The sequence below is a fragment of the Microtus ochrogaster genome, linkage group LG10, assembly GCF_000317375.1.
Source record: "Microtus ochrogaster isolate Prairie Vole_2 linkage group LG10, MicOch1.0, whole genome shotgun sequence".
In the NCBI taxonomy this organism is placed as follows: Eukaryota; Metazoa; Chordata; class Mammalia; order Rodentia; family Cricetidae; genus Microtus; species Microtus ochrogaster.
Window position 1 is genome coordinate 12,143,926 of NC_022035.1, and position 26,631 is coordinate 12,170,556.

Below are 26,631 nucleotides of genomic sequence, written 5' to 3' on the forward strand. Positions count from 1 at the left end.
CTAGTCTGGTCCACAAGTTCTGAGTTCAATGGAGAAACCCTGCTTCAGTGGATGAGGTGGAGAAAGACCTCCAATACCAAACCTTGGGCCTCTGCATCCATATGTATGGATGCACAGACACACACACAAGCCTGAGCATATGAGAGAATGTGTGCACGTGAGAAAAAAGAAGAATGTTGCTTTTTCTGCCACTTGATGAGTAATATGCAGTGGCTTGTTCATAAGCCAATCACCCTTAATCTTCATAAAGTCTCATTTTACTAATCCTAAATAAACTACTGTCTCCATTCCTAACTCTTAAATGCAAAAGTAATGACAATATAAATCACATGTTAAAATACCTTGAATCCCAAAGTCAGATTTATCCAAAATTATTTTTGGAAAGTAAGTATGTGAAGAATAATTGCTGATATTGGCACAGACCTTCTTGTGGTCAATTAATGTGATAATAAATCAGATATTTGGCTTTTAAAAATGTTCTTTATGGACTGAAAGAACTTTTAAAAACCGTCTTTTTAATAGTCATCGAAATCCCACAATGATGGAGGAAGGTCATTGGTTGATTAAATAAAGAAGCTGCTTGACCTGATAGGTTAGAACATAGGTGGGAGGAGCAGACGCTGGGAGGAAGAGGAAGTGAGCTCAGAGACTCGACAGCTCTTCTCTCAGGGGGCAGATGCCTCAGAGACACATGCTCCACTCTTGCGGGCAGAGGCGAGAGCTCTGCTCTCTGAGACACACGCGATGAAGCTCCGACCCAGGATGGACGTAGGCTAGAATCTTCCCGGTAAGCGCACCTTGGGGTGCGACACACATGATTGGAAATGGGTTAGTCCAGGTGCGAGAGTTAGCCGAGAAAAGGGCTGGAGCTAAAGAGCCAAGCAGTGATTAAAAGAATACAGTGTCCTTGTAATTATTTCGGGTAAAGCTAGCCGTGATGGCTGCCGAGTGGCGGGAAGCAGCCCACGGCTCCTATTACTACACCACAAACTTATTTCCAATTCTTTCTTAGGAAGTTCCTGCCTGTAGGAAAAGACCCCTGCCCTAGAACTCAGACATATTGGTTCCACCCCCAGCACCACCATGACTCCTTTGGTTCACCTCCTGCAAATGGTTTAGCTTCTGTGTCTTAAATTTCTTATGTGTAATAAAAAGATTGAATTAAATGGTCTTTTTAATCAAATGTGGAGTTCCAAATCCCACTGTTTTCTAAAACAAAAATTTGTAAGATTTCTTCTTACAAATCTAGCAATTTAGTCCAGAAACATGAAGAAGAAGAAGAAGAAGAAGAAGAAGAAGAAGAAGAAGAAGAAGAAGAAGAAGAAGAAGAAGAAGAAGAAGAAAGTAATATAGCTTTTGTCAATTATTCAGTTGGGATACTAAATATAAGTCCATGGGTATGCTTTTCTCTCTCCCACTGATTATAGGAGTCCTTTTGTAACTTTGGATCTTTATGACAGAAATTTCTAGATTTTTATGACCTCTAATACTATTGTTCTATTCCTTGAATTAACATGTTATCATATATTTTAATGAATTCAGATTAATTCGAACAACAGTATCAACGCTTTATCAGTGCATTTTAAATGGTCCTCAAAAGGCTTGTGTCCAGAAGGCTTGGCCACCTGCCTGTGGTGCTATTGTGAGCTGCTAGAACCTTTAGGTGTCTGGATCTAGACAAAACAAGTCATGTCCTTGGAAGTGTGGCATGGAAGAGGATATTGGGATCTGAGACACTTCCTGTCCTTTCGTTTTTGCTTCCTGATTGCCAAGAAGTGATCAGGTTACTCTACCATAAGCGTTATCCTTCAGTACAGCCCAAAGGCAACAGGGCCAAGCAACTGAAACATCTCAAATAAAATATGAACCCCCAAATAGCCCTCTCCACCTCAAAATTATCCCAGCTGTTTGCCACAGCAATGGAAGCTGATTGAGAACCACCCATCCCCATTGCCGTAGCCACCATGAGCCCAGATGTCCACCAGAGCCTGCCGGCTGTCCTCCCCCTCTGCTTCAATCTCTTCTTCACTCTGTTGGGATCCTGGGATTGTAGCAGCACCAAATGCATTCAGGCAATGTTTTCTGAATGAATAACTAGGCAGATAAATACCTAAGGAGAATCTAGGGTGCCTGGAGAATCCAGAGTAAGAATCATTTACAAAAGAAGTGTGAAGCAGACCGATTTTGGTAAAAGTTTCCTACTTGGCTTTTAGTGCTCATAAACCACTAAGGGAAAACTAAGCCTTATATAAACCATGGGAGCTGCAGTCCCTCCTTTGGGGCAGCACCAGTCATGCTGGTTACTCCGCTCACTGGTGTGACAAAAACCCCTGGCCAATACAACTTCCTGAAGGGATTATCTTGACTTGTGCTTTAGGAAGGGAAACACTTGGTCATAGTGAGAAAGGTGTGGAAGAGGAGTATGAAGTACCAGGCCCTGTTTGCAGTTAGGAAGCAGGCCGGAAGGCTCAGCTAGAATCTCTAGACCAGTGCCCATAGGCCTACTTCTTCTAGCCAGCCAGTCAGGCTCCACCCCCTAAAGGTCTGTAATTTCCTACAGCTCTATCCACAGAAGACCAAATGTTCAAACGCATGACATTCTGACTCAAGCTGGGCCTGCCTTATTCTTCATTGTTTTGCTTGTTACCTATTTTCGAACCTTCAGGAACAGGGATCTCTAGAACTTGGGAACTTGATTGTAGACGTGCTTATGGGCCTTTGAGAATGGGAATTTCTTTGCTACTCCATTTCCCGCTAAAGTCAAGTAAAACCTGATTTCTGTAAAACTTTGCCTGTTAGAAAACAGGGCCTATGCATTGTGTCATTTGAGTCGGAGGACAAATTAAACGGCAGTGAAGAGACCATGCAAATGGCTCCATTTCTGTGGTTGCAACGTTAGCTAGCACTGCACAGTGTAAGCTAACAAGAGCTTCCAGCCGTTCTGGAGGGTCGCACAAAGCAGGCAGGAGAAGACTAGATAAAGCCGCAATGAGAACTTACGGCAGCTGGTGCAACGCATCGCGATATAGGACATCTCCTCTGAAAAACAGAGCGAGGAGGAGGCAAAGGATGTCAGCGCATTAGAAACCCAGGCTACAGACTTAAAGAATTAGAATAATTTGGGCTTGATTTACCCAGTGTCTTCTCTCTTCACTTCTAAGTAGCAAAATGAGCCGAAGACGGCTCCCCTCGACATAGTTTTAAAGTCATTTTGTGCCCTCTAGCCTTTCTCTGGGTAACGTCTGAAATGCTACCACAGGGATCTTAACTCTGATGCTTTTTAAGTGGAAAATGGCCTTGAGTGGGGTCACATTTCAATTGATTGCAGCCTTATATTTTAAACTCCAGTATGAATGGGTAGTCTAAAGGGGATATTGAACACTGCAGAAGGGATCCCAGGAAGAGCCCCGAATACTGCATGGGGCACATACACAGACCAAGAAGAAAATCAGGTTAGAGACACAAAGACAGGCGGCTGCAATGGCACTGACCTTAACCCGTCCCAGCTCGGCTTTGGAGACCTCTGCTTCTCATTCCTAAGCGTGCCTCAGTGGAAACTGAATAGGAGTGGGGAGAGTTCAGTCCACAAAAGAGACTTCTTTTTCTCCACAAAGAAGAATTGCTTTTGTCTTATTGAATACAAATGGGCCTGGGAGGGAGCCGAGGGGCTCTGCAGGAACCATGTCCCCCCGAAGACCATCCGGCGAGCCACGCTGAGGATGAAAACGGAAGCATAGCTGTGACCGCTTGTGCCGCTTTCACCTTGCCCTGCTCTGCTGTTGACCCCAGCCATGGTGTCTGTGACAGAGAACGGATACCACAGAGCAGTCAGAGAAATCAGAGGCCATCACTTCCACAATTACCCCGAAATGGGACAAGGACACCTATCTGCCTGCACTTGGACGCGTTATGTTACGTAGCTTGGCTGCACGGCTGGAGAAGTCATTCTGCCATTATGAGAAGAGGTAGGGGTGGGGAGGGATGAGAGACAGGAAGAGACAAGACTCAGTGGGAAGCAGCATGTAGCCAAAGGCAAACGCTCCTCTCCGACCTAACCGGAGCAGGAAGATGAGAGCAACAGGTCACCTCTAGGGTGTTCTTTTCTTTCTCTGCCTCCCAGCCATTTGTCACTGAGCACGATCCAGTCACAAAAGGGGAGAGAAGGGCAGAAAGCAGGTCCTGCTTCAGTTCCAGACAATTGCTGTCTCATTTAACTGGGGCAGTGAAACAAGGAGTCGTTTGGGAAGTTGCAGGGCAGAAGCAGGCTGTTTTTCAGGGAGCCAAGTGGCAAAGAGTAGCAGGGTTGTAATCCTTCATGCACACACAGTTGAGAGTTGCACTCTCAGGAAACGACAGGAAAGTGTACATTGGATAAGCACTTAGGAACTGGGAGCTTCATCTGTAACTTACAGCATGGATTCTATTGTCCCTGTTTTCGAAATGATGAAAATGATGCCTGGAAGTTGAGGGATTCGCTCAAGATCACCCTTGAAATTAAGATTTGAGCCAAGAAAATCTGACACCAAAGCTTGCGTTTGGGGGACATCTGCTTTCCCTAGAATTCTGTGTGTGGCTTCCCCTGCATGTGTTTTCATCCAAATCAGGCCCAGATCCTCAGAGGTTTCAGGCCTCTCCCAACCTGAAAGCTGTCCCCCAGCTCGGGCATCTCCTAATACAGCTCAATATCCTGCTTCTCTAGGTATAGCCTTTTGCTCCTTTTACAATCTTACTCAGGCTCTTACTGATGAGGGATTCCCCTCTGTATGCTGTGAATAGCATTGGTTAATAAAGGAACTGCTTTGGGCTTATAGCAGAGATATAGGGGAAGAGAACTAGGTGGGGAAAACTAAACTGAATGCTGGGAGAAAAGAGGCAGAGTCAGAAAGAAGCCATGTAGCTCCACCGGAGTCAGACAGAACTTTAGCCAGTAAGCCACAGCCACATGGCAATACACAGATTAATAGAAAATGGGTTAGATTAATATGTAAGAGTTAGCCAATAAGAAGCTAGAGCTAATGGGCCAAGCAGTGATTTAATTAATACAGTTTCTGTGTGATTATTTCGGGGCTAAGCAACCAGGACAAACAAGCAGCCTCCTTACTACAACTTACATTCTGCCCAATGTCAGAAAATTACGTTTCAAATGCCATTATTCACAGGTAGAAATTCAAATCCCACACAAGTTTCTCTACGATGTGTCTCAGCACAGTAATTCATCTAAACACTAGACATATTGGCACATGTTAACAATGGCATCAATTTCTGTTTAGGCTAATCAGTTATCTAAGCAGAACATATGTAGTGTCTTTATTTGTTCAAAAATGTCTTTTCAGAGTGTCTAACCTTTAATTGTTGCTCAACCTTGTCTGTCAATCTATTTTTGAAACAGTAAGTAAAACATACATACATTTGTTTATTTTCCTATCTTTGAAGATTTTATGATAATTTTCAAAAGTGGAGCTCCATTGAAGTATATGATCGTATTAATAGTTTAGTTTGTAATGCCATACAGACAGACGTTCGATAGATGTATACAATGTACCATTGCAACAGTAGTGAATCAGTCGGGTATTATGATTTGTTTTTAAGACAGAGTCTTACTATGTAACCTAGCTGTCCTGGAACTCACTATGTAGACCAGGCTGGTTTTGAACTCACAGACACCTGCCTGCATTTCTCTGCCTATGAGTGCTGGGATTAAAGATGTGTGCCCCCATGCTAGGCTGTGTATTATGATCTTGCTATCAGTATTAGTATTGTGAAGAATTTGATCTATCAAAAGTGGCTAACCCTCCAAAGGCCAGTATTTCATAAATCTTATAAAAAAACTTTTATGCAAGTCTTTTAATCTCCTCTACCTTGTAAAACATTTATGAACATTTTTTCAAATTATATTTTAATATTTACTTAATTTTTATTTTTATGTGTATGAGTGATTTTGCTTACACTTATGTATGTGCATTGCATGCACTCTTGGTGCCCAGGAAGGCCAGAAGAATGTGCTAGATCTCTCAACTGAAGTAACAGAAATCTATAAGCCACCATATGGGTGCTGGAAACCAAACCCAGGTCCTCCAGTAAATTGTCTCTATAGTCTCCTATGCAAATCTTTTCATCACCACAAAAAGGCCCTGCTATATTCCAGGAACTTAAGAATCCTTAGGACCCAACCCCTTCCACCTTTCCTTCAGGCCACTTTTCAAATTAGCCAATCAGGAATAGAGTATGAGGTTGAGCTTTAGCCAACATGGAGGAACAACCAAGATCATCCTTGAATTAAGACTTCAAAGGCAGAGGCCATCTTAACATGGATGTTGCTTGCTAGCTCAGTTTTGTTACGGCGCACCTTTTATACTACAGACATTGTCTTCTGGGCTTATATATATATATATATATGTTTAAATTAGTATGATTTTTTAAAAATTTTCTTTTTTGTTTTTGCATGTGTATGTTTGCATTAGTGTGCATGGATGTGGGGAACGACATGACATATATGCACATTTGTATAGTCCCCTAAGGCTGATCTTGGGAATCTTGCAATACATTCTTCTACCTTAATCATAGGCAAGATCTCTCAAACAAATCCAGAGTTCATCAACATGGTTAGTCTTGTTAGGCAAGTTAGAGTCTCCAGGGGTCACACATCGACCTTCTGAATCTGGAATTAAGGTGAGCCTTAACCCTTACCCAACATTTATGGTGGTTCTGGAGATATGATCTCTAGTTCTCTTGCTTATGTGCCCATATGTAGGAAACAGATTAACTGAAATCAGTACCCCCATGGCATAGTCTCCATGAAGCCATTGTCCATGATTGAGGGATGGTAAGGATACACCTAGAACAAAGGGAAGGAAGCATGGCATGCTACTTCTTGTCACAAAACCTAGGTGTCCTATGCCTCTGTTTAAGCACGTACTAATAGTGAAACTTTGAGGTGGCACAGCTGTTCTGAAGTCACCCATACTCTGCCCAGAAAACCCACTAAACTCATTGGTCTCTCCATGTCATAACATATACTTTGGGCTGTCATATTGGTGTTCATCTGGAGTGATCGGCTGCTCTTTCCCATCTCCTCAAGAAAAGTTGAGCATTGCCGTTTGTTTTTTTTTTTTTTTTTTTTTTTTTTTTTTTTTTTTTTTTTTTTTTTTTTTTTTTTTTTTTTGGTTTTTCGAGACAGGGTTTCTCTGTGGCGTTTGGTTCCTGTCTTGGAACTAGCTCTTGTAGACCAGGCTGGAATCGAACTCCCAGAGATCCGCCTGCCTCTGCCTCCCGAGTGCTGGGATTAAAGGCGTGCGCCACCACCGCCCGGCAGCATTGCCGTTTTGTAAGTATAAAAAGTAAATAAGATTTCCTAGTGGTCGTGACCATTGTGATGTCTACATTCTTAATTTTGCACTAATTTTCAATTGATATAATAAAACAGAAGAGTGCTTTGCAATAATGGTTATACCAGGGGCTGGAAGGTGGTTCAGTGGTTAAGAGGGCACACTGTTCTTGCAGAGGAGAACCCTACTTAGGTTCCCAGCATCCACACCAGGTGGCTCAAAATTGCCTGGAACTCCAGCTCTGGTAGATTCAAAGTATGGGCAAGACACATGCATATACATAATTAAAAATAAGAAATATGAACTATTCTTAACTATATTGTACAGACTCCTGTCATAGGGCAAGGAGACTACATTGCTCAGTCTTAGCTATGACTAGCTCCTATTTATTCAATCTTCTCCCCCTTTATTTCACCCCTCCTCTCGCTACTTATTCAGTCCTGTGAACTGAATATTTTACATGTCTCTAAAGGATAAAGAGTTTCACCATTTACTGTGGGACAAAAATTAATTGGACTACATAACATGATTTTGGTTTGTTCATAACTTTTCCTTAATGGACCCAATAAAATTTAATGTTTTTCTAATTCAAATGTGTAAGATATAATACACCAAAATAAGTAAATCACCAAATAAATATGTTTGAAATACCAAATAGTTTTTATATGTAGCATGATTCATAAAAACCCAGGGACTGATATAGGGGTTCAACCTGAAGGTTCAAATTCAGAAAATCAAAGTAGCCAGCCACCGACTTTTACATCTACCTCAGTGCGAAATGGCGATCCTGCCTCCAGGAATCCTCAGAATGAGACTGACTGAGAGCTGTCTCCTCCCATATTATATTCCTCTTTAGTGCTGGGATTAAAGGTGTACACCAGTACTTCCCGGTTTCTATAGCAAACTAGTGTGGCTATTGGGATTAAAGGTGTGTGTCACCACTGCCTGGTCTGTAAAGCTGACCAGTGCTGCTGTTTTACTTTCTGATCTTCAGGGAAGCTTTACTTATTGAAATACAAATGAAATATCACTATATTTTCCCTTTCATATTAAATAAAAAAGAAGACTATAATATAAGAAACTATAAACAATAAGTACAATAACTATAAACAATATATACAGACAATAAATCCATCAACAATGTCTAGTTCATTTGCATATGACAAATTCAGAGAAAACACTCCATATCTATTTTATCTTAGTGAGTCCAAACTCTTGTGTATTTAAAAATAAGAGCCAGTGGCTGGCTGTTTTGCTTTTCTAACCCTCAGGTTGAACCCCAGTATCAGCCCCTGGGTTTTTATTAATCGTGCTATACCTACATAGATATATGTTCTTACAAAGACATCGTTGTAGATCCATTAATATCAAAGATGGAGTGGCAGTGGACCTAGGAAATTTGGACACAGTGATACATGAAATGAAGCCTAGGACAGAACCAGACAGTCTTCTTCACTGCAGAGACAGTCTTGTAGAGAGACTCACAGAAACAGCACGTATTTAGACCAGACAACAGAAACAAATAAGGACTCACCAGAGACCAAGAGAAAATTCGATCCGCGTCAGTGCTGCATGCACCAGAATCAGACTCTGCAGAGGTTCATGGAATTCAGGAGCTAGTCGTGATTAAAGTATTAATAATGATAATAAAAACAGAAAATCATTCGGATCAGCTAGATGATACAAGTGATCAACCAATTGAATCATCTCTATACATCCCGTTTACTCAAAGGGAAGATCTTGGGATGATCAAATTTGTAAAAATTAGATCCTTAAAAGTCATGGAAGTCATTTGGTTTGATTTGCCCCAGAGGCTAATTGGAAGGTCACTAAAGCATACTAATAAAAACAATAAAGGACACAAAACACACACACACACACACACATATATATCCATACATACATATACATACTTACCTACATACATGTACATACTTACCCACTCACATTGAATGCTGTAGCCATAAAGAGATTCAAATAAGAGCAAAGACAAAAAGATTATGAAATAATTTGTCTGAAAGAACATTGGCAATGACCAGCACCTTGTACCAGGGGCAGGTACAAAGGAGGCAGGTACAAAGGAGACAATGCTTTATGCTGCCTGGTGAACCAGGGGGTTATTCAAAAAGAAGAAGCATTCAGCATCAGAAAAGAAACTATCTCAGCCTAAAGTCTACAAATGAAGTCTCCTAAACAGGTATCCTCTGGTAAAATCACTAGGCTGGTGTGCCTCCACTGGCATCTCACTATGCTAGGTGTACTTAATGCAACTCAGTCCTTTCTTTAAAAAAAAAAAAAAAGAAAAAAGAAAAACAGAACCCAAAGAAAAACATATAGGCATCCTCCTGAATGTTGACCTTCATCAGGCGAAGAAAGGAGATGGAGACCCACGTTGGAGCACCGGACAGAAATCTCAAGGCCCACGTCAGGAGCAGAAGGAGAGAGAGCGCGAACAAGGAACTCAGGACCGCGAGGGGTACACCCACACACTGAGACAATGGGGGTGTTCTATTGGGAACTCGCCAAGGCCAGCTGGCCTGGGTCTGAAAAGGCCTGGGATGAGGCCGGACTCCTGAACATAGTGAACAATGAGGACTACTGAGAACTCAAGAACAATGGCAATGGGTCTCTGATCCTACTGCACGTAATGGCTTTGTGGGAGCCTAGGCAGTTTGGATGCTCACCTTACTAGAAATGGATGGAGGTGGGGGTTCCTTGGACTTCCCACAGGGCAGGGAACCCTGATTGCTCTTTGGGTTGAGGAGGGAGGGGGACTTGATTGGGGGAGGGGAAGGGAAATGGGAGGCGGTGGCGGGGAAGAGACGGAGATCTTTAATCAATAAATAAATAAAAATAAATAAAAAAATCACATTGGTTAATGCCCAGCGCATAATTCCTAATTTCACACCTATGGGACTAGTTTCTAAATGGCAAAAAAAAAAAAAAAAAAAAAAAAAAATGCCATTTCCCTGCAAGCAACTGCGCCAAGGTAGCCTATGGGGTCCCCTTTAGATGATGCTTGCTGTCATTTAGTTAGAAACATTCCTTTATGTTGAAATAGGAGCGACGGGGCTGCCTCCCAGCACCCAGCCGCCCACATGGCTAGCTTAGCTTATGCCCCGAAATAATTACACGGAAACTGTATTCTTTTAAACACCGCTTGGCCCGTTACATCTAGCCTTTTCTCGGCTAACTCTCACACCTGGACTAGCCCATTTCTAATTTCCATGTAGCTCACGAGCCGGCTTACCAGGAATGATCTTAACCTGCATCTGCCTGGAGTTGGAGAACCATGGCGACTCCCTGACTCAGCTTCTTTCTCCCAGCATCCTGTTCTGTTTGCTCCACCCACCTAAGGGTTGGCCTATGAAATGGGCCTAGGCAGTTTCTTTATTAATAAGAAATGACTCCCACATCACCTTTAAAAGTCCTTTACTTCCACTTGTTGGACTGGAGTTCCCTGTCAGACACCCTGTTGTATTTCCACAGAGCTTCCTTCATTGTAAAGTTTTCTAGTGTTTGTGGCTTCCGTTTGTTTTTGTTTATTTGTTTTATCCATGGTTCCCATACAGGTGAGTAGTGTTTACCGGCACGGGTCCTGCTTTTTCAAATGTCTTAAAAGTCTTAAGTTTCCAGGAGTCCTCTCCATCGCACTCCTTAAGGATACTTCCCTGTGCACTGCCTGCAGATTCTGACAAAATGCCATTCTGACTCAGTGTGTCTGGGACTGGACCTGTGATTCTGTATTTCCGGTGATCACGCCCTGTGTTACTGGACCTCTCGGTCACCCTCTGAGGGCCACGGCTCTAAAAGGCACTTGTAATAAGATGAGAGACATATGAGAGAGCTCCAGAGAAGGCAGTGATGTCGTCCACGTCCTTGGTTCTCTGAGAAGGTACAACAGGTAATTTACATAGTAGAATCTCCTCTTCTCTATCCTTTTTAAAACACATTCCCATGACCTCACGCTCTCTGAAGTAAGCAGAGTCAGCTGAAGCTAAACTGCGAGACTCACAATAAAAAAAAAAAACAAAACTAAACTCAGTCACCAGCCACGTAAGAGCAAGGCTGTCGTGTTGTCTTTTCTTTGGAAAAAAATATTAAACTTTATATGATTGTGAAAAAGTACAGTTCTATGTGGGAACCAAATAATTTACTATCCAATGTAAAACTGCACACACATGCACCCAATTCGCCCTTACGCTTTTATAAGAGTTACATATTTATCATCGGGTATCATTGCCTTGGAAGAAGTGGTGTGTAGAGACACATTTTCCCTAGGTAAAAGCAGTTCCTGGTAAATTGTCTACTAGGGAAAGCGTCAAAGTAAGGAGAGTTTCCTTTGTTAAATAGTGAAGCATTGGCTTAAAACCAGATGTGTCTGTAAACAAAGGGCTTCCAGGGAAGACTCCTCCCAGATATTTACAGTTGCTCAAGAAAAACATCAGAGTTTCATATCTCTATCAGAACTAGTGCCATTTTTAGTTTTTACCATTTCATCATGGTCAAAATATATGTTTGACCCAATAGAATTAAAAATAAAGTATGTAGCTTTGTAATATAATACAAAAAAAAGCTCTGTGGATATTCCAACAGTATATATCTTAGTTCTGGTTTGTTGCACTGAAGTACACTAAGCTATCTCATTGTATATGTTGTAACATGAGTTGCAGTCAGTTCTAGATAGCATTTATGTCCAAAAGGGAGCCACAATTTATTTAGCTTGGGCAGGATGAAGTGTAGTACTTATTGCACTACTCCAAGTCTCTCAACTAGATAAAATGCAATAATTTGCTTCATCACTTGACTTCATATTTTCTGAAGCCTTCTAACCGAACACTTACTTATGGTAAATATTTTTATTTTTATTAAATAGAATTGCATTTGTATTTTCATTATTGATATAAATCTACTCAGATGAAAGAATAAACAAAATATTTATTTTTTAGCTTTACACTTTCAGAATATACAATCCTTTGATCATGTTACAATTGGCTATAAGTTTGGACTAAGATTTCTCATCTTGAAGAATAGTAGCACAGTTATGATATAGTTATCAACATAATGTAAATAGGTCACTCAATTTCATGACAGCTAATTTGATCTGCTCTATGTCATCATGGTAAGATAAATACTTGACTCTACAATTTTACATGGGCTTCAAGCACCTGTCCCTACCCTGGAATATTGCTAATACACTGCACAATGCTTTCTAAGAATGAGATAAAGGATGGCAATAAAGTATACATCAAAACTTAGATGAAAACTTAGAAAGTCAGTAAAAAGCCAATCCCTAACATTGCTCTGGCTTCCTTTTGTTCACACCCTACTATGGCTTTCTCATTGGTGGCTTTTAATTTCTCCTCCCTTGATCTAGGGTTATGCAATGTCATTTTCCATAGGTCAGGGAACAAAACAAAAGTCACAATTCACCATTCCAGCTCTAGGCTTTGGAAGCACTGTATATTTTTCTTGTCCTTTTGGACCTCAGCTCCTTCTTGGAGCATAAAAAGAGTATAACCCATTCAGCTAGCTGGTACAAGGAAGGAGAGAAGCATGGAGACCAGCCTCCACAGACAAAATCATCCAACAGCAGTCAACTAGGCAGTGAATCTTACAGAAGAGATGGTAACTGTTTAAAACCACTGGATTTTCGAGTGGTTTGTTTATACAGCCATGCAACAGCCATAACTGTGGGTGATTGATACACTCTAAAATTTAGTTTTAATATATTTATCAAAGGTATGATAGTAAAATCGTGCTGGTTCCCTTCAACTTTCCCTTTCACTTTGTTATCATCTAGACAGCTCCATAAAGCCACAAGGACTGCTAGATTGACAGTGACAAGGTGGCCATGCTTTCAGCAGCTTTCGAGGGGACACAAAAAAACAGTTCACTTTTTTGTGTGTTTGGTTGGTTGGTTTGGTTTTTGTTTTTAAAGACAGCATTTCTCTGTGTGGCCCTGAATGTCCTAATACTCTTTTTGTGGACCAGGCTGGCTTCAGACTCAGAGATCTACATGCCTCTGCCCCCTGAGTGCTGGGACTAAAGGTGTGCCAGAATGAAAACAAATTCACTCTCAGGGCAGGATTTGGTGCTCTAAAGTTTTCTGAAGATCGCACTCCCAGTAAATCCCAAGTCAGACTGGGTTAGAACTGAGTAGGAAAAGGTTAAGAGCACTGAATGCTCTTCCAGAGGTCCTGAGTTCAATTCCCAGCAACCACATTATGGCTCACAGCCATCTATAATGAGATCTAGTGCCCTCTTCTGGAATACAGGCATTCATGGAGGCTGAATGTTGTATACATAATAAATAAATCTTTTAAAAATATATATAAATTAGATAGAAAAATGCCTTTAAAATACTGAAAGAAAAGCTGGGCATTACATACCTATAAATTCCAGTATTTGATAGGTAGAAGCAGAGAGAACCAGCATCCTCTGATACAGGGAGCTTGATGTTGGATGAAAATGGTGACAATGATAAAGATTAAACCAAAGAGGACCCCCAGCTAGGCTTCAAGTCAGACAGGGATAGGAAAGGAAATAACAACACACCACGTGTTCATTCAAAATGCTCTTAATTTCTGAGTAAAAATCAGAAAATAGAGAAAGAAGCCCTCCAAGGAATCTGGGAGACAAGTTAAACAGGGGAAGGTGTGAGAGATGATGATGATGATGATAGTGACTGTTCAGCTAGACAAAGCCAGAGCTAAAATGCTGCCATGTTTATATATCTACATGTGACTAGCAAGCACCTGACATGTACCCTTTATCCAGAGGGCCATCAGATAATTAGCAGTGTCCTGAGAAGAGCCCCAGTGTCACAACTCAAGTCTGAAATGACCAATGAGTGACTTTGTCTTACACACACACACACACACACACACACACACACACGGCCATTTACAACTTGTGCCAAATCTCTTTTCTAAACTAATTGACAAAGATACACTTAGGTAAGCTATGCATTTGAATGTTGGAAAAGACTGGAAAGATTTCTGCATCCTGTTTGAAGATGTATTTATTTTATTTTATCTGTATGAGTGTTTTGCCTACATGCCTGTATGAGCACCATGTGTGTGTCGGTGCCTGCAGAGACCAGAAGAGGGCAGAGGATCCGCTGGAACTGGGGTTACAGACAATGGGACCTACTACTTGGGAACGCAATCCAGATCCTCTGTAAGAGCAGCAAGTTCTCATACTCCTCTTCACCTCTGAGTCATTGCCCCAGCCCAATTTTGCTTCTATTAAGAACACTGATGTCGCTGTACATGGTTAAACCTTAGTCTTCTAGCCACAGAGGAGAAATAAGATAAGATTAGATGAGAAGAGGAAAAGGACTCAGGGTGTTGAGAAGGGGAAAAGGACCCCATGGTAGGATGATGAGATGGAGGAAAGGAGAACACAAAAAGCACCCAGTTCGTTATTTAGCCGTAAGCAGATGCCTGTGTCCTTGAACGTACCAGGTTCATTATCCAACAAAATTTCCTCAGAAGGAAACTTCAGTTTCTTTACTTCTAACATAGTGGGAACTAGATTAGCTATGTCCTCCTCAGTTAAGTAACTCATATTCCACAAGCTGACGTTTAATGTTGCTCCTAACATGAAAACAAAGCAAATCGACTGCAGTTTCCACTCATTTCTAGTAAATGATTTAGAGAAAGCTATTAACTTCTCTTCAAGCCTACAGCTATCTGTGTGGCTCTCAGAGGAAGGGATTGTTTACTGCCTACTCACTGAAATCTTGTACCTAAGTTAGTGAGTCCTGCATCTTTCCTTCTCATGGGATTGGAGCTGCTTCTCCTAGCTAGCTGTAACAGCCAGCATAAGAGCTGCTTGTCTTTGGTGCCTGCTTCTTGTTGAGGCAGGTTACTTCAACACTTGGTGGTTTTTCCACTCGCTAGGAATTCATCTTGGCATTGACAACGCTTCACTGATCGTTACGATGCCAAGCACCGCTGTTGATTTGACTTGGATAAGGGTTTCCCCAGTAAGGTGGCTTGGCCACATTCCCTCTGCTGGGGACTGGTTAGGCATCCACTGGAGGACCTCTCCTGGAGCTCCTTTCCTGCCTGGAACACAAGACAAGCTCTCTCAGCTCCTGCTGACTTCTTCACAGCCAGAATTACTCATATGCCACTGAAAACTGAGTAACAATAAACGGGAACCAGTTACTACATTTTCCCTAGAATAGAGCCTGTATTGCCTTGCAAAAAATACCAATGAAAGAAAATGTATATAGGATAGGAAGGGCACTCTAAGAGATCATCTGAGTGGCCAGTACAGAGTACATGGAAAGAAAAAGCATCCTTTTTCTGGGTGTTTATCATGTGTGTTGGAACACAAGTTGACTAAAGACTTTAGTTTAGTAAGAAGGGTCACTTGTTGGTTCCCGGCCACCCATGTAGCTTAAACCCAAAATAATCACACAGAAACAATATTATTTAAAACACTGCTTGGCCTATTAGCTTTAACTTCTTATCATTACTCTTACATTTTACTCTTATTATTAGCTCTTACATTTTAATTTAACCCATTTAAATTAACTCCATTAATCTGTGCATTGCCACGTGCCAGTGGCTTACCGACAAAGTCTCGACATGTCTAACTCTGGCAGCAGATCCATGGCATCTCTCCGACTCTGTCTTCTTCCTCCAAGCATTCAGTCCAGTTTTTCCAGCCTACCTAAGTTCTCCCCTATCAACAGGCTAAGGCAGTTTCTTTATTCATTAACCAATAAAAGCAACACATAGACAGAAGGACCTCCCACACCACTTTAGGAAAGGTAATTTAGCAGAAATAAAACCAAGAAAATGTGTCTTTTGAAAGATCTTTAATCTCATGGTGACTAATAGCTAGCCTAAGTTATCTCCTGTTTATCATACTGACTTTCCCCTGCCATCCTTAGTTAAAGATGATCCTTTTATTTTAACAATGTATAGCTAATCACCCTTATTTGATCAGTATATATAAGCAACTGTTGAAATATCCTATCATTAGCAGTGTGGTTATCACATGCTAATCAAAATAACTAATTCAAAAAAATAGATTGCCCTTTTCCCCATCAGCTGGGGTCCAGTCTGCTTAGGTCACTGGTCTTTTCAGGTCCTCTTTCATGATCAGTTCTCCAAAGTGCCGTTCTCTATTCTCAGGCCCGTGTTTGCTCTTCATCTTCTTCCTGATCCCATGTTCTGGCTTCTTGATAGCCATTTTTTAAAATTTAAAATATCCTTTGAAGCCAGGCGGTGGTGGCACATGTCTTTAATCCCAACATTGGGAAGACAGAGGCAGGAGGATCTCTGTGAGTTCGAGGCTAGCCTGGTCTACAGAGAGAGTTCCCAGAAAGCCAGGGCTATTATATAGAGAAACCCTGTATCAAAAAAAGAAAGAAAGGAAGGAAGAAAGAAAGAAAGAAAGAAAGAAAGAAAGAAAGAAAGAAAGAAATCCTCTGTCCCTTTCCAGTGTCTATGGCAGTTTGTATATGGATGTTTAGATAAAAGCATCCTTTTCAGCTTGGTGGGGGTGAATTTCTTAGCTTCTGCCTCTCGTAAGTTACTCAGTTGTTTAGTAAAAAAACAACTATAGTTTATTTTATTTGCAATAAAATAAAAGGAGGTGGGCCAGATTTTGAAACCGCCATATTAGTTGTTAACTTTAAAAAACCATGTCAAGTCAGTTTGTCAAAAAAACATCTCCTCTGGAGGGGGAGAGTGAGTGGGGGGAGTGGGAGGGAAATGGAAGGAGGGGAGGAGGCAGAAATTTTTAATAAATAAATAAAAAATTTAAAAAAAGAGAAAAACCTTGTCAAGTCAGTTTGTCAAAAACCATCTCCTCTCAGAGTCAACCTCATCTTTCTGGGCAGGGGTACTCTAGTCCCGAGGATGCAGTTCAGTGGTAGAGTGTTTCCCTCCAGGTACAATGTACAAAGCCCTGGGTTTGATCTCAACCAGATAGAAAACTCCTCTTTGGTAACAAACTTGAACCTCCAACTAAATTTTCTACAGTTGGAAATATTCTAAGTGCTTATGGTTATGGCATAACCGGTTGGTAGAAATTTCATTTTCATTTTTACAGAGATTGTTAATGACATTACAGGCACCCACACAGATTCCTTCCTGGTGTTTATATGTAAAGTGCTCCTTGGGCTTCCTAGAATTCTCTTTGAAACAGGGAGGCAGATCAGTCCCGGGGAGGTAATGGAATGTGGGCAAAGCAGGGAAGCTGCTTAGGACAGGGCAGAATTCTTTCTGCTGCTCCCGATGCCCATACTGGGCATCTCTGCAGACTCTGGTGCTCTCTCCACCCCTGCTGGGATGATGCACTGGGAAAACATTCGCTCTCCCAGGGATGCTTCTCTGTTAGTTTATAGCTGGGAAAATGTTGCTCCGGGTCTAAAATATCTGCCCAAACAGCCTAGCGCTGATGAAGGCTTTCTCACAGGCTCTCAGCTCCCCGCGGGCGCTCCCCGCCCTCTGCTGCCAGAACCTTGGGGATGTGCCTAGACCCGGCGCAGAGCACGTCCCAGCCAACTGAGAGCAGAACAAACCCCTGGCGGATAGCCAAGAGGCTCCCTCCCAGCCACCGCCCCCCCGCCAGCGCCTTTTCCCCCCTATACAATACAAGATCTTCCTTCCTCAGTTCTCTTAAATCACAGCCCAGGGAAACCTCCTCAGAGCCTGCAGCCAGCCACGCGCCAGCATGTCTGGGGGCAAATACGTAGACTCCGAGGTAGGCTTGGGTGAGGGCGCGCCGGGCTCCAAAGTGCCTGCTTTTGCTATCTCCCACTCCAAATGCTCCGGCTGCTTTCCTAGCCCCAGCCCTCTCCGCCTTCACAGCACTTCTCTCCTGCTGGCGCCGCTGAGGAATGGGCCTGGGTGGGGAGGTGAAGAAAAGTCAAAAATGTTTATGGCTTCCTTTTGGAGAGGGAACCAAAGGAGCCCACCGGGAAAAGGAGGATCGGGGTCCTGCGTTGTTAGTCTGCCAGACTTAGAACTAAGTTTTTCAGATGGTTCCGTTCGCAATACCTCCCACGGACAAACCCCTTGCTACTGGGAGGCTGAGAGCTGCTGCTGGTGGTGGTGGTGGTGTGTTTGTATGGGGGGGGTGTCATTTGCCCACAGCTAAGGACAGTCCCCACCAGGAGCCTAAAGAAGCTGGCCTGGGCAGCAGCACGCCTGTCTTGCACTTAGCAAAGTTCTCTAGCACTTCAATATGGGCGGCGGCGGCCCGGGGGAGTTCCGAGGTGGGGAGTCTCCTTCCTCACAAGTACCTCCACCATTGGCAACTAGTTCCTGGCACTCAGGTGGCCTAAACGTGGAGACCTTGGTTCCCAAACGTGACTTTCGTTCAGCCTCGGGCAGACAGCTTGGGGGTGATCTAAGTAAGGGTGGGTCAGGGTGTCCTTCAGGTGAGAAGCCCTTCTAGAGCATTGGGCGGGGTGAGGTAGGGGTGCCTGGCACAGTCTCAGAAATAAAAGTATGTTAGATTTTGATCCACCCAATTCACCCCCACGGCCTAAAGAAAACCATGAAGCAAAGGGGTTTCGAAGAAGGGTAGGGGGACGCGGCAGGTGCGAGGGAGACGCACGGAGGGACAGACAAGATGGGACCACTGAGTCTGTCAGTATGGTTCAGTTGAATCTTAAAGATAATGGTGGAAAGGATCGCGGGACACAATTAACAGGGTCAGGGCCGGACAGTGGAGCAGGTGAGGTTGTGGGAACACGGGTGGCCTGACGTAGAGAAGGGGGACAGAGTAGGCGGAAGGCATACCCCCTGGGTTGAGGAGTCGCAGCCGCCAGGAGCTGCGGGGAGCAGGAGGGCGAGCACGGGGCTTAGCCCTGACCCCTGGCGGCAGGCGCGGGAGGCAGGCGCTCCCTGCCTGGTACCGAGGGGTGTGGTGTCCTCCCCTCCGTCCTCTTAAAAAGCTTGCGGCGCCCGGGAGTTTTCTGTGCGCCAAGCCTTGGAGGTTGAAGTTAGAGAGAGTTAGAGCGCCAGGCTCCTCCGTCGCGCAGACTGACTCCTGACGCTTGTTTTTCTTTCTGAACTTTTCTTCCCACCTCGGTTGCCGCCCTCTCCTGCTTTGGCCGGCTGCCCTCACCAGGGACATCTCTACACTGTTCCCATCCGGGAACAGGGCAACATCTACAAGCCCAACAACAAGGCCATGGCAGACGAAGTGAATGAGAAGCAAGTGTACGATGCACACACCAAGGAGATCGACCTGGTTAACCGGGACCCCAAGCATCTCAACGATGACGTGGTCAAGGTAAGCCTTGGTAGCCACAAGGAGTCCCACAACCTCACTCTCGCGAGTAACTGTACATCCTTTCGTCGCTTAGTCCCACAGGCACTGTTTCCTAGGCTTGACTGTATGTGAACCCCTGCGGTCCGTTGTCAGAAATCCTGGCTAGTTCAGCGGGAATTTAGCTGAAGTGAGCCTTGTGGGAGTTCATAGACCCTCAGCCACAGGTGGGACCCCACATTACTTGGGAAGGGAAGATGAATGTGGCCCATTGCCGTGTTAAAAGTCCAGTGACAGGTCGTTTTCGTGTTGGTAAAACAAGTATGTGATACGTTGCACCACCGGCGGCGGTTAGAATACAGAATGATCTTATTCCTTCAGCTAAAATAATCGAGTTATTAGGTTAAAAATATTGAGCAAGTGGAAACGCTTAACACTAATAACCTATGCATATATATATAGATATGAACAGTGTTTGGGCTATACAAACTCAGCACATGTGCAAGGCTAAGCTAACTTACCAAACTGAAAATAATTTCCACCTCTTGGCTTCTGGATCCCTCTAGTTAAATGTGGAAAGCCGCGTCTTTGGTGACAGCCAAGGTCAGCCTGCGCTGGGCTAACGGAGCTTTAAGGTTGGAGTTCCATTTTCCACTTTCGGGGTAACTTGCTGGGCTTTAAAACTCTTTACTTTGCTGGGTTCTTGGTCGAGTGGAGACTTGACACAGTGGTCTGATTTTCTGTATCATTTTGTTATTCAACTTTGACCCTTTCAGCAATTCCAGCTCAAGGAATTTATTGTCTGAACCCTTGTGGGTTGAGAAATCCTGGGCTTGTGCTCTTCTTGGCTGAGGGTTTCCTCTGAGAGGCCTGGAGGGCCAAGGAAAATCCTGGCCTCAGGGGTTCCAGTGGGAAGCCACTGTCCTGCCCAGCTGTAAGGGCGGCATAAATGACTGCACCCCCAGGAGCTCACTGGGTTTCCACCCACAACCTCTTATCTATGGATGGGAGGGGTTCCAGCACAGTTTCACCTTTATGAATAATATATTTCAGAAAGAAACGGTTTCATCTACAACTGAAGGGAACGTGTACCTGTCAAAATGTACTCTCTTGGTTTACTGGTAAAGGGAAAAGGAAAATTGGGCCGTTTTTTCTCCTGGCCGGATTGCGGAATATTTAAAACCAGCAATGAAGGCATCTCATAAACTGAAAGTTAAGATTGCTAAAATCTGTTTATTAGCCACATTTCCTTAAAGGGGAAAGGACATCTTTGCTTCTCACCCTTTTCGTGCTGGCTGCTTTGGTCAAGGAGGGCGACTGGAAGGATAAAATCTGATTCCAGGATTTCAGATTGGCTCCTTCCACTGGGCCCTCCCCGCTGTGGCCCTGTGCTGGGAGCGGAATTCCCTGGAGCCAACTAGACTCCAGGGATGAGTCAGAAAGGCCAGCAGTGTGGATGTGGGTCTCCACACAAGCATGACTAAGTGGAGAAAGAAGGCCCCACCAGGAAGAGTCCTCAACACAGATGGAAAAAAAAAAAAAAAGGCGTGACAGGCGTGGAGGAAACAGCAGTTTACAAAATATCATTTCAAGGGCTAATGTGGGGATCCTCGAGTTAGAGAAAATAGAAGAGCTACAGCAATGCCTGTTTACTTGCACACAGAACTAGGAGCAAATCCAGAAAGTCCAGCAGGCTAGAAAAACCCCACCTTGAGAAAAGAATTTGGCAGGATTTAGGTGGAAGCCTTCAAAGAATGCTCCCTCTGCAAAGAGAGACCTCCGGTTACCCCTGCACATTTTGCTCCTCCCCTCCCCCCCACACTACTAGCTAGAAATTTTTCATCCTCATAGAAATCTCTGCTGGACAGGGTCTGGCTAGAGCGTCCCTGCTCCTCACAAATACCTTCGCATCAATATGAAAAACACAACTAAACAAATCCTCTATGGAGAGAACAAATGAGGCCCAAATTTAAAGTCCGGAGAACAGCATGGTGCATGGGACACATCCTTTCAGGCCTACATATCAGGTAGGGAGGCGTGGTGAGCCGCCAAGGCCTGGTGCGCTCTCCACTGGAGCTTCAATAACACAGAGCACAATTAAGCGGTCCACTGGTGACAAGAATATCGATTTAAGTATAGAATTGATTGCCAATAAAATTGTTTTCTTACAGAGGTTTGCCATTCCACATAATAATTTTATTTAACTGTGCTAATAAAATAAAAAAAAAATCTGGCTACATTTGCCCTGGCAGTCAAGGCAAAACTGAAGGACCCGTTGTGGTTGTGTGTGTGCCTAAGATTAAGATTTAATAATATGTGCATCCCTTGTCTCAGTCACAGTAATGGTCTGGATTTATTTTAAGAATTAAATAACAAACATCCAGGCTAACATCCCATGTGGTTCTATGTTTTCACTTCCTTTTTTTTTTTTTTACTGACATGAAGTTTTAGGAGGCTCCAGAGAAAAATCTTGTCATTTTATAAATAGACAAAATATATGCCATAATAAGTCAAAGTAAGTTGTATCACATATTGCAAAATAAAAATGTTCTTAAAATAGTGATTGCCATGAACATTAACTGTCAGGGGGATGCTGCTATGGAAAGAGCAACAGGTGGAGAGAAGTCATTGAAAATACTTTGATGGAGACGGTCATGAAGGACGTGCAGTCTGATTGGGTGGAAGAGTAGTTTGCATGCAACAGCCTAGGAGGTGCAGGAGGATGCGAGGAAGTCAGACAGAGCCGTCTCACACGGACACTTTTTAAAATATATTTTAATACAGGTATTATATATATATGTATATATATATTATTTTGAGCATTTTCTCTTCCATATTTCCCTTCCATTTTCACTCCTCTCATTGTCTTCTTTGCTCCTCTAGATACTCCACTGCTTTTGTTTTTGGAGATTATAATTGCATCACCGCCCCCTTCTCTTTCCTCCTTCCAGCCTCTCCCATTGTAACCCCTGGATCCTTCTCAGATTCATAGCTACTTTTCCCTTGATTTCTGTTACATATATATGTGTATACATATTTCTAAATAAATGCATATAACCCGCTCAGTCTGAATAGTGTTATTTGTATGTATGCTTTCAGGGCTTACCTTTTGGCATTGGATAACCAGTTTGTCCACTCTTCCCTGAGGAAGACAGTTTCTCCCACTCCCAGCATCCCTTAGCTGTCTGTGCTTCTTCGTCTAGGGTCGAGGCCTCCTGATCTTTCCCTCTTCCTTAGCACGTCTATTGATGTCGTCCTTGCTCAGATCTTGTTCAGACAGCCTTTTCGGTGAGGCCTCATGGATGTTGCTACTCTGACATTTTTAGGAGACAGTGTTCTTCTGACTCTTAGAATCTTCCCGTCCTTCCTTCCACAACAGCTCGCGAGTATTAGGTCCAGTTGTACCACACAAGTGTTAAACATCTCACTTTGACTGGACTCTAGGGACTCATATGGCAGAGGGGAAGACAATAAAGATGAAATGGGTGATTCTGATCAGACAGCAGAGCTCTGAATCTCATACGCACTTTAAGGGTGTGGGTGGGCTCCTCAGCCAGCCCTGGAAAGCTGTGGAAGAATCCAAGAAAGGGCCTGAGGTGAGAAACTGGAGTTTCAGGAAGGTGCAGGTGCGCCGCAGCCTTGGGTACGCTGGAAAGGGATGAAATACAGGTGCGCCATGGCTCACGGTGGATCAACGTGATTATTCAGTTTTAAGAAACTACAAAAACAAACATTCAAAAATTTGACTCTTGACCTTTCCCTAGTTCAGCGCTATGAGGTACAATGGTCTCTTGTGACGATGGGCAGTGGCAGCCAGCCATGGCTCCCAGTTGGCCACACAATCACGAGAAACAACCACCAATAAATACTACAGCGTACCATGTGGCTAAACTATGGTGTTCAGTAGGTTAGGCCTGTTAAAGGCATCCTAGACTTGAAATATTTTCAGTTTACAGTGAACTTAATCAAATGTAATCCCATAGTAATTTGAGAAGTATCTGTGTTTACTCCATGGTCCAAACATGGAAGTGAAAAGGATGGTCCACACACTGGGAAGGGAATCATCTAAGCAACAAGCAACATAATTTATGAGAACATAATGGCTACCAGCCTAGCTTCTAGTTTCCCCTTTTGACATTAATTGAAATTAGGAGTTAATGAAGTTTGAAATGTTTTCCACAGTTTCAAGGAGTGCTCAGAACAGATATTTTGAGATGTGCAACTAAGGAAGAATAGACAAATTACATGATTAGTCATGGATTATTGTCACAGGGAAGAAACGAGTTTAGTAATCTTGAGACTAGCAACGAGACAAGTCAGAACATCTGGGAAGAGGTCGTTCTTCAAAAGTCAAAATATTGTCTACTTCCCTACCCAGGAGGATAGCTATATGTTTTTCTTTGGGTTCACCTTCTTATTTAGCTTCTTTAGGATATCAAAATATAGACTCACTGACCTTTATTTGTGGCTAGAAACCAATAATGAGTGAGTACATCCCATGTTCATCTTTTTGGGTCTGGGTTACCTCACTCAGGATAGTATTTTCTATTTCCATCCATTTGCATGCAAAATTTGAGATGTCATTGTTTTTTACCGCTGAGTAGTACTCTAATGTGTATATATTCCACACTTTCTTCATCCATTCTTCCATTGAAGGGCATCTAGGTTGTTTCCAGTTTCTGGCTATTACAAATAATGCTGCTATGAACATAGTTGAACAAATGCCCTTGTCATATTATCGGGCATCTCTTGGGTATATTCCCAAGAGTGATATTGCTGGGTCCAGGAATAGGTTGATCCCGAATTTCCTGAGAAACCGAAACACTGCTTTCCAAAGTGGTTGCACAAGTTTGCATTCCCACCAGCAATGGATGAGGGATTGGGAGCTCACCAAGGCCAGCTGGATTGTGACTGAAAAAGCAGGGGATAAACCCGGACTCTCTGAATATGGCGGACAATGAGGGTTGCTGAGAAGCCAAGGACAATGGCACTGGGTTTTGATCCTACTTCTTGTTCTGGCTTTGTGGGGGCCTAGCCAGTTTGGATGTTCACCTTCCTAGACCAGGATGGCGGGGGGAGGACTTTGGACTTTCCACAGGGCAGGGAACCCTGACTGCTCTTCAGACTCGAGAGGGAGGGGGAGAGGAGTGGGGGGAGGGTGGGAGGAGTGGGAGGCTGGGAGGAAGTGGAAATTTTTTTTTCTCAATAAAAAAAAAGATAGAAATTCTAAAAAAAAAAAGTCAAAATATATGCTTGCAACTTTCTCTCCTAAAACAAGAATGTAATTCTTAAATGCATGCATAGTTTTCTTTTATCGTGGGGCGAAGGCATGTGTGTGGTGTACAGACCATTGTCAGTGGAGTAGTCCACAAAAATTGTGATTAATTTTAGATAAATATCACATAAAATTAAACCACTTTAATATATATATAATCAAAACACATTTCCAAGGCCAAGGTAGCATTCTTTTCTGTTGAAATTGATAGCAGTGTTACTTGTTTTGCTTGTTTGTTTAACATGCTTCATAAAATGGTAATTAATGTTCTGCCACATCTGAAATCATACACGGAATTCAGAATGTCCAGTTTATAAAACCACATTGTAGTCATCGTTGATTGCAAGTTTCTACACATTACTGAGCAAAGAAAGATGTTAAAATGATGTTATTCATTTCTAAGCTTATGAAGTGGTTTTAAGTTAAGCCAGCAACGATGTGTGTATGTGTATCTCTATGTATATGCAAAACACTTGCCTTTTTATCTCCATCCCTTAATTAACATTAAAAAAAAACAGTGGGAAATGGTCTAAACTTTGACTTTAACTGAATAAATCTGTATGTTCGTTATTATGGCAAAGTATACTACATATCACTGAATTGTGAAGCTTTCATGATGTGGGCTACTTTTTCCTTAACAACAAGCAGTGCTGGCTACATTTGAAGAGGGCTGAGTTATGAACAGCTGCAGTGGGGAACAGGATCTAAAATGTCCAGAAACTTCAAATGCCACCTGCTTATGCATCCTGTCCACTCAAGTGTATACCACGGCAGGCACATTTTCATTCTTACTAGTCTGCCCTACTTTGAAAAAGCAGTTCTCTATGACTAAATGCCAGAGAGAGATGATTGCTAGGAAGACGAGTCTCTGCACTGCGCTGTGGGGCTCTGGATCCTTCTATGACACGATGTTTGCAGTGGGGAAAGGGTAGGGATGATGAATTCCTATGAAAATGGCTTATGCCGGGATGCATTCACCCTTTATTCTGCTCTGGGAATGTGTGTGTGTGTGTGTGTGTGTGTGTGTGTGTGTGTGTGTGTATTCTATGGAATTGTTTATTATACGATACTCATTGTACATAAGATGATTCGTATTATATGTGTGTATATATGTGTAGATAAAGCTTCTATGATGGTGGTGGAATATCTTTGCAAAGATGCTTTGTTTGTGTAAGATATATATATATATATATATATATATATATATATATCTTTGAAAAGAGCATAGTAAAGGTGTTCTCCTCTTGCACAAAGCTGCCTAACAGAGAGGAATTCAGAGATGTCCTGGTGTAGAGAGATTACTTACAATCAATGTTCTCTTCTGGAGTTCTTTAAACTGTGATTAAATTGTATAAAATATTGCAGTTAATATTGAATACTTTCCTGTTGAAACTGTGAACTCCGAAGCCTTAAACAGTGCATTGCCTCTTTACAAACTTTACAGATGTCTAAGATTTACTTGAGGCACCAGAGTCAACAGAGGAATTCCTAAAAATTCAGATGCCTTGGGACTACCCAGCTCTGTTAAGTCAGAACATATAGAAAGCATGCCCGAATATCTATATTTTCAGAGCTTCAAATGATTATACTGTGGAGTCAGGTTTAGAAGTCGTGCCCAAGTTGGCTTAAGGATATGTACTCTGGTTTCTTCTATCCCAAGAGAACACATGAGTCACTTCGTAGAGGTTTTGTTTTTTGATTTTTGTTTGGTTTGGTTTTGTTGGTTGGTTAGGTTTTTTTTTTTTTTTTTTTTTGACAGAAGACGGCATACGAGATTAAGCATGG

General features: G+C 42.7%; 1 protein-coding gene across 1 annotated transcript in view; it reads left to right on the forward strand.

The window, feature by feature from the left end:
- The first annotated feature begins 17,836 nt into the window (after positions 1-17,836).
- Positions 17,837-26,631, forward strand: part of Cav1 (caveolin 1) — a 32,551-nt gene continuing 23,756 nt past the window's right edge. Inside the window, exons 1-2 of the mRNA XM_005363750.1 lie at positions 17,837-18,056; positions 19,431-19,595. Coding sequence (XP_005363807.1) covers positions 18,027-18,056; positions 19,431-19,595 — 195 coding nt within the window. The 5' untranslated portion in view covers positions 17,837-18,026. The remainder of the gene's footprint in view (positions 18,057-19,430; positions 19,596-26,631) is intronic.